Source organism: Salmo salar, chromosome 22 (assembly GCF_965601325.2).
Source record: "Salmo salar chromosome 22, fSalSal1, whole genome shotgun sequence".
Classification (NCBI taxonomy): Eukaryota; Metazoa; Chordata; class Actinopteri; order Salmoniformes; family Salmonidae; genus Salmo; species Salmo salar.
The window spans coordinates 8,667,844-8,676,598 of NC_138312.1; the positions used below are offsets into that span (position 1 = coordinate 8,667,844).

General features: G+C 43.6%; 1 protein-coding gene across 1 annotated transcript; it reads left to right on the top strand.

Moving 5' to 3' along the window:
* Nucleotides 1–857: 857 nt before the first annotated feature.
* On the top strand, nt 858–4,286 carry lhfpl5a (LHFPL tetraspan subfamily member 5a). The gene is made up of 3 exons (XM_014165991.3): nt 858–1,147; nt 1,899–2,172; nt 3,994–4,286. Exons 1-3 carry the CDS (start codon nt 1,019–1,021, stop codon nt 4,284–4,286), a joined length of 696 nt encoding a protein of 231 aa, XP_014021466.2. The 5' UTR covers nt 858–1,018.
* The last annotated feature ends 4,469 nt before the right edge of the window (nt 4,287–8,755 follow it).

Here is an 8,755-nt window from a genome sequence, read left to right on the forward strand (position 1 = left end):
CATTTGAAGGAGATTTATCTTCTGCTTGCATACTATAAATTATGAATTTATTGACAAACTGGAATTAAAGCCAGACTAAGTCAGTGGCACAGATGGAACTAAGCAGAAGATATCTGTCCTTCAAATGTCGATAGTGGATATAACGTTGAAGATCTGACTTTGTTTTAAATGTTCAAAACTCAACATATTTTATACAAGGTTTGTCTATGTTGAAATTTGGTTATCATGGTGACATAATCCTGTGGTTGACATTTTTGAAAATCAAATGTATTTTCCACATCACAATACACTGACCATTTTGTGCCCAGTGGGTAGGCCTTCCTAGAGGCTATAAAACACACTGACGAAGTGTTGAAAACTCTGCTGCGACAACACTGTTTTCAGATGCCTGAGTAGGGCTGCGTAGCCTATAGCCTACGTTGCCTTTTCTCTGTAGACAACAAAAGGCTCAGCTTCTTCCTTACCAAATTACTCTCACTATCCATGTAAGAGCCCGTTTATCCCTCCATCAATGAATTAAAATAGTCTAGAACTTTCCTCGTTCTTCCAAGGATCTGTTTCCCACCATCAATTAATCATTCATTGGAATCCTGAGAAACACGGGGAATCACCCACAAGGCCTACCTTGCACTGCATGCCTCATTTATGAACCAACTACTTCAACAGGTGGTATTCTGACTGGGTGCCCAGCACAACTGTCCACTCATCTATCTGTTCCGTGTGGGGTCCGTGTTGGTTGATACATTCAGTGTGTGTGTGTGTGTGAGAGAGAGAGATACTGTATGTCAGTAAGTGACGCCTTCAGCACCGGGAGCTGTCCATGGTTTTGAATTTCCGAGCAGCAGTGTTCATCAGGACAGACGAGGCAGAGTGGATACATACCTCTATAACTACGGACGTCTAAGTGAGCGAGTGTAGAAAGAAGGAACTAAACATTTTTTTTTCCTTTTTTCCCCTCTCTTGACTTGGAAACCATCAAAAAAGTAATCATCTAGAAATAGTTTCTCCAACCGTCGCCATGCTCCCCGCGCAGGAAGCAGCTAAGATCTACCACACCAACTACGTGCGTAACGCGCGCGCCGTGGGTGTCCTGTGGACCATCTTTACCATCTGCTTCGCCATCTTGGTGATGGTGGTGTTCATACAGGTCAGTAGACAGTTATTTATTTTCATAAACTATTTGTAGATTAACATTGCTGTGTGATATATCCCGAGGACCACATTGGAAAGAAGTATTTGGATAGACACATACAGATGGTTATGCAATCAGCGAAATCTGTTAAGCAACTGCTTGCTAAGATTAGGGGTAGGTTTAGAATAAAGGTTAAGGTTAGGTTTTCGTGATATCCAATTGGTAGTTACAGTCTTGTCCCATCGCTGCAACTCTCGTACGGACTCGGGTGTGAGCCATGCGTCCTCCGAAACACAACCCTGACAAGCCGCACTGCTTTTTGACACACTGCTTGCTTAACCCAGAAGCACCAATGTGTCGGAGGAAACACCGTCCAACTGGCAACCTTGTCAGCGTGCATGCGGCCGGTCCGCCACAGGAGTCGCTAGAGCTCGATGGGACAATAACATCCCGGCCAGGCCAAACTCTACTCTAACCCGGACGACGCTGGTCCAATTGTGCGCCGCCTCATTGGTCTCCCGGTAACGGCGGGCTGCGACACAGCCCGGTCTCGAACCCGGATCTGTAGTGATGCCTCTAGCACTGCGATGCAGTGCCTTAGACCGCTGCACCACTCGGGAGGCCACCATAAGTGTTTTTAACATTTTCCTGTGTCATCCTCTGGTGTTCTTTTTGTAAATGATTTTGTACACAGCCCCAGATGATGCTGTAAGTAACCAAAACCCTTGTGTGCATATTTCTTGTTCTTGATGTCCCTCTTGTCCAGCCCTACTGGATCGGTGACAGCGTCAACACCCCGCAGGCGGGCTACTTTGGCCTGTTCCACTACTGTATCGGGAACGCGCTCACCGGCGAACTCATCTGCAAAGGGAGCGCACTGGACTTCGGCTCCATCCCGTCCGGGGCCTTCAAGACAGCCATGTTCTTCGTTGGTATCTCCATGCTGCTGGTGGTGGGCAGCATTGTTTGCTTCAGCCTCTTCTTCTTCTGTAATGCCGGCAGCGTCTACAAGATATGCGCATGGATGCAGCTGGCCTCCTGTGAGTAGAAGAAGAAGCTATACACTAAAACTTTTCCTTTCATTTGTACAGTAAATTACTGGCAGCACAGTAGTCAGTAGGTTACTGTACATTTACAATAAATTACTGGTAGCACAAAAGCCAGTAAATTACGGTAGATTTATAGGACCTTTACTGAAACACAAATGTATAGCATATTACTGGAACACCTGACTATAGCAACATGCTGTATTTCTAGAATGTATAGGGCATTACTGGAAGCACAGGGGTTAATAAACAGTTTGATTTACAGTGCAGGCATCTAGTGCCAACGATGGGCAGTGTTTGTTACATGTATTTGATCTAGGTATTTCAATACCTATTCTGTATTTCACTAGCCTACAATTGAAGACGTTTGAGGGCGGAGATCATTATAATACCCAGCAGTGTGCTTTGCATTTTTACATTTTTGTAATTTAGCAGATGCTCTTGCTACTGTAATTGTAATATTTTACTGTAATTACATGGGATTCGTATACATTTATGGGAAAAGGTTTTTAGAAAAATAAAATACAGTATAGTACTGTATTCTGTGGGGTACAGCATTTTCATTAATGGTTGCAACAAATATAGCCTCTCACAAGGCACGCCTCAATGTTAAGGAGCCAGAGATTATTTCGCCGTCCACAACATTTCCCCACAACACACCATTATTCACAGTGTACCGCTGTAAATATACAGCAAAACAGCTTATACAGTACTTTACTGTAATATTGTATTGTAAAAATACAGCAATTGCTGTAATTTTACATCAGTGTAGAAGAATGCCATTGATCCCCCTTAATGCTTTGCTCTTTACAGTACTGTAATATAGAAATACAGTCGATAAAAAAAATTCTGTACATTTCCAGCAATTTGTTACTGTGTATGATTAGGATAGTGTGTGTTCGGTGCTGTTACTTTTTTGTAGGCTAAGTATTGAGAGTGATTAGTGGTATTGTTCCACTTACTAGTCCTTCTCTTCCTTTTCTTCTTCCTCCTCCACCAATCCCACACCTGTGCATGTGAGTAATGCGACACTGAGGCTTTTCCCCATGGCAACGCAGTCAGTCTATTTGTGCTTGTGGTGAAAATAACTTCACTCTGTCTTTGATCTGCTTCTGTAAAGCAGGCTGCAACATCAGAGTGAACACCTCCCGGGAAATGAACAAAATTAGTTCAACTGAATATTTCAGCACCAAGGACAGCTACCTAGAGGGCAGAGGAAATCCAGAGTGGTCACCAACTTTGGTCCTGGAAAGCTATGTGGTGCAGGCTTTGGTTCTAGCCCAACACTGGCACATTGATTCAACTAATTAAATAAGTTAATGCTGGGCTAGAACAAAACATACTCATAAACTCTCCAGGACCATGAGTCGAGTTTTAAGAGAGCAAGGCAAACGGTTGCCAAATGTAACTTAGGTAGCGGAGTCTGCATTTAAAAGGGAGCGAGTAAACGCTCAGAGAATAGAAAGTGAGTTTGTATGTGCCAGGTTAGAAAGTGAGTGTGTAATGTTTCAGGACAGGTAATGTGATCCCATCACATGTAGCTTCGCGTGCCGAGGTGAGGCGAGATGGCTGAGCTTAGGGGTGAATTATGGATGAAGTTTATCTAACTCATCAGACTGGAGTTGCCAAGCAACTACTGCCGTAGCTTTCATTGCTGTGTGGGTCTTGGTCTTGTCCATCGGTCTGTCTGTTCATCTACCTAACTGATTGTTGGTCTGTCCATCTGTCTTGCTCCTGCACCCTCCAGAGTCACCTGTACTACAATTCGCTTTTTAACTGGTCCATCACTTTCTCTCTTCCCCCCCCCCTTCCTAGCCACTTGCATGGTGATAGGCTGTATGATCTACCCTGACGGCTGGGACAGTGAGGAGGTGAAGAGGATGTGTGGACAGAGAACAGATAAGTACACCCTGGGTAACTGCACGGTGCGCTGGGCCTACATCCTGGCTATCATCAGCATCATGGACTCCCTCATCCTCTCCTTCCTAGCCTTCTCCCTGGGAAACAGACAGGACCAACTACTGCCTGACAACTTTCAGGTGGACGGGAAAGAAAAAGACAAAGGTATGGAGGGAGAAGGGGAAGAAGAGGAAAGGGGTGAGAGGTAGGGGAGTGGGATGGAGGTACATGGAAAAGTTGAATTATAGAATTATAAAATGTTACCTCAACTCTTCCATCTCGACGTCCTATTAAAAAAAAAACTGGAAATCAGAAGAGACAAAAGAGAGAGAGAAGAGATTAAGTCTATAACATCATTTCTAGCACTGGTGTTAATGTGTGTGAGCAGAGTGTTCCTCCAAAACAAGGCGTTCCTCCAAAGAATGTTCCTCAAACCTTAGTCTCTGACTGTTGTCCTTGTCCTCGTCCAAATCATTAGTGCTGGAATCAGATCACCCAGAGAGTTTATATCATATCACAGAGGGCACAATGAGAAACTGAGACGGCTTCAGAACGCACCATTATTAAAAATGCATTTAGGCAAAGCAACCTCTCAAAACACTATAGACAGTCAGTGAGAGGAATTCATTGGGAGAGCAGAGAAGTTGTGTAGATCTTCAATAACTGGTGTTGTGACACCACTTTACAGGTCTTGCATGAACCGTGTAGAAATGCAGAGGAAGACTAGTGTAAACCAACACAGTGTTTAGCCACAATGTAATACAGCAATTACTTTTAAGGTTCATCGCTGCCCTTTAAAGATCTCATTAGGAAGTTTCAAACATCCCAACCCACTTTACCACAACTTTCCTCCTCAGTCTCTAAGGAATATTATGAAACTCTTAGTCACTTCCTTTCTTCAGCGCAACATAATAAGTACATTCAAATGTCACCATTTTGTAATACTTTACTTCGAAATATCTGGGGATCTTTTATAGGAATAGGTAATACCTTTCATTAAATAGCCGAAAGCTAATTATTCAGTCGACATCCATACCAGTTAGACTATGGCGATATTGTCGATATGAGTGAAGCGGTCGCTGTATTGAAGCCATTGGACGCTGTTTATAATAGCGCACTACACTTTATTATAGGCAACAGGTTCAGTACGCATCACTGTATTCTGTATCAGAAAGTAGACTGGCCCACTTTGAAGGCTCGTTTTTTTTGTTAAGCCCCCCTGCATAAACTTCAGCCGTACCTTACTTCGTTGTTAACTTAGACTTCCGAGATAACAGACCTGGTCTAAGGGATGGCTAACTCTGGAGATCCCTTCCATCTCTACCGAGTTAGGTATATCTGCTTTTAGTTTTTTTGCACCTTAGTTGTGGAATGATCTCCAAGGCTGTCTAAAAATGGATGAATTTGTGCCTCTAGGGAATTTCAGAAGGCTGATTGAGGACCTATGATTGTGTTTTTCTTTTTGTGTATCGATGTGAATATTGATGTGTATACAGGGCTCATCTGTGAAAGAGACATTGGTCTCAGTGTGACTTAAATAACCCCTTATACCAGTATGTAATAACAACTCTATACCACTAACTAGTGTGTAATAACCACATGTACCACTCCTAGGGATGTGCATTTTCTGCCTTTCAAGACCATTTGATACGTATCCAGATACATGGGCTCCGATACGATACAGGGCGATACGTTTTAGTTTGAAATGAGTTGGTACGATTTTTGTTGCATAAACACATTTATTTTCCATTCTAAATTAAAATCTGGTGCTGATGGAGATCATGAGCTGGATCTGACTTGTGTGTAAATGATGTACTGTAAGGTGTGTGTGCGTGTATGTGTAAATGATGTACTGTAGGGTGTGTGTGTGCGTGTGTGTGTGTAAATGATGTACTGTAAGGTGTGTGTGTGTGTGTGTGTGTAAATGATGTACTGTAGGGTGTGTGTGTGTGTGTGTAAATGATGTACTGTAGGGTGTGTGTGCGTAAATTATGTACTGTAAAGTGTGTGTGCATAAATGATGTACTGTAAGGTGTGTGGTGTGCGTAAATTATGTACTGTGAGGTGTGTGCGTGTGCAAATGATGTATGTCTACTATGTAGGCACCTGATCTGAGCCATAAGGGAGACTAGGCATCTACCACCCCACTACCAGATTAAGGGGAGGTAGTGTAGCTTTGGAGGTAGTGTACACTTTGGTTCTCACCCACTAATTAACTTATCATTTTTGCAGATTAACTGTTTGCGCCAGAAATGTATGAATATTTATAATTTACAAATGAGCTATGACATAGCCAATGAATATATAGCACACCCTTGGATTTCACCCATCTCAAAATCAAATGGTTTTGACCAATTAGAAGTTTAGTGAGCTTATTTTTACCTCCCTCTTTGGCGATGCAGCAAGCCTCGCAAAATTTGGATTGGTTGGATTACGATTCGACGCACTAACATTAGCTGAATAAACATACATTTTCCGTTCTAAATTAAAATATGCTGCTGATGGCTCTGAGCTGGATCTGTCTGAGCTGACTTCTCTGTGTGCGTGTAAATTATGTCTATGGTGTACTATTTGAGAAGGACCGGTCACACAAATTTCCTAGGTGGCAAAAGGTCGCAACGCATGCAACTTCAAACTGTTCACAACCCTGTTGTTTACAGGTAAATTCCCACAATTCAGTGTGCCACCTAGGAAATGTGTGTGACTGGACTACAAAAGGAAAACCAGCCACGTCGTGTCCTCAGAACATGCGCAGACCAGCTGGCATATTCAATATCTCCCTATCCCAGTCAGCTGTCCCCACATGCTTCAAGTTGGCCACCATTGTTCCTGTACCCAAGAAAGCAAAGGTAACTGAACAAAATTACTATTGCCCCGTAGCACTGGGAGTGTGGTGCCAGGAATATAACCACTCACTCAACGTCAACAAAACAGAGGATCGTGGACTTCAGGAAACAGCAAAGGGAGCACCCCCCCACTCCACGGGACCGCAGTGGAGAAGGTGGAAAGCTTCAAGTTCCTCGACGTACACATCACTGACAAAATGAAATGGTCTACCCACACAGACACTGTGGTGAAGAAAGCGCAACAGCGCCTCTTCAACCTCAGGAGGCTGAAGAGATTTGGCTTGACACCTAAAACCCTCACAAACTTTTACAGATGCACAATAGAGAGCATCCTGTCGGGCTGTATCACCGCCTGGTATGGCAACTGCATACCGCCCACATCCGCAGGGCTTTCCAGAGGGTGGTGCGGTCTACACAATGCATCACCGGGGGCAAACTACCTGCCCTCCTGGACACCTACAGCATCCGATGTCACCCGAAGGCCAAAAAGATCATCAAGGACAACAAACACCCGAGCCACTGCCTGTTCATCCCACTACCATCCAGAAGGCGAGGTCAGTACAGGTGCATCAAAGCTGGGACAGAGAGACTGAAAAACAGCTTCTATCTCAAGGCCATCAGACTGTTAAACAGCCATCACTAACACAGAGACTGCTGCCTACATACAGACTTGAAATCATTGGCCACTTAAATAAATGGCACACTAGTCACTTTAATAATGTTTACATATCTTGCATTACTCATCTCATATGTATATACTGTATTATATTCTACTGTATCTTAGTCTATGCTGCTGTGATATTGCTCGTCCATATATATATATATTCTGCTGCAGAGAGTGCTGAAATGTTGGCCGGGGTAGGGGTAGCCAGGTGGAAAGCATGGCCAGCCGTGGAAAAATGCTTATTGAAATGATCGATTATTGTAGATTTATCGGTGGTGACAGCGTTTCCTATCCTCAGTGCAGTGGGCAACTGGGAGGAGGTGCTCTTATTCTCCATGGACTTTAGTGTCCCAAAACTTTTTGGAATTAGTGCTACAGGATGCAAATTTCTGTTTGAAAAAGCTAGCCTTAGCTTTCCTAACTGACTGAGTATATTGGTTCCTGACTTCCCTGAAAAGTTGCATGTCGTGGGGGCTATTCGATGCCAATGCAGAACGCCACAGTTTTTGTGCTGGTCAAGGGCAGTCAAGTCTGGGGTGAACCAAGGGCTATATCTGTTCTTAGTTCTACATTTTTTTGAATAATTCAGGCTGTTCTGGAGGCAAAGGGGGTCCTACCTGGTACTAGATGGATGTACCTAATAAACTGTGTATCACGTCACTTCACTGGAGTCCAGATTAAGCAAAATCATACGGCCTACTTGTAGAGGCAGTTGCCAGATCGGTGGGAAAGCATGTTCTGTCTGCAATGCACCATCACTTTGGAGGGCAGCCTGCCTGCAGTGTAGCCCTGTTCTTCCTCACAAATATCGTAATAAATTGGCCAGAATATTACATCTTCACCCCATAATATTGAAGGCAGTGCGATGTTACAGCTGCTTAAGACATAGCTAGTGGCCACTGAAACTAGGCCGATTTGAAATATGAAAATGATCAATCAAATTGCCAGGTAGCCTATTATGGTTTGGGCAAAGATGAGCCGGTAGTAGATTGCTAAACTGTATTTAATATGGATGATAAATGTAGGCCTACTTAGTTTTTGCCAGGCAAAACTGGATGAAATGAAACGAGTTCTTTCTGGTCACTAATCTGGATATGCATGGCCGCCTTTGCACGCCAACAAAGTGGACCAAGGCGCAGTGGGTCAAGTGCTCATAGTGACTTTTATT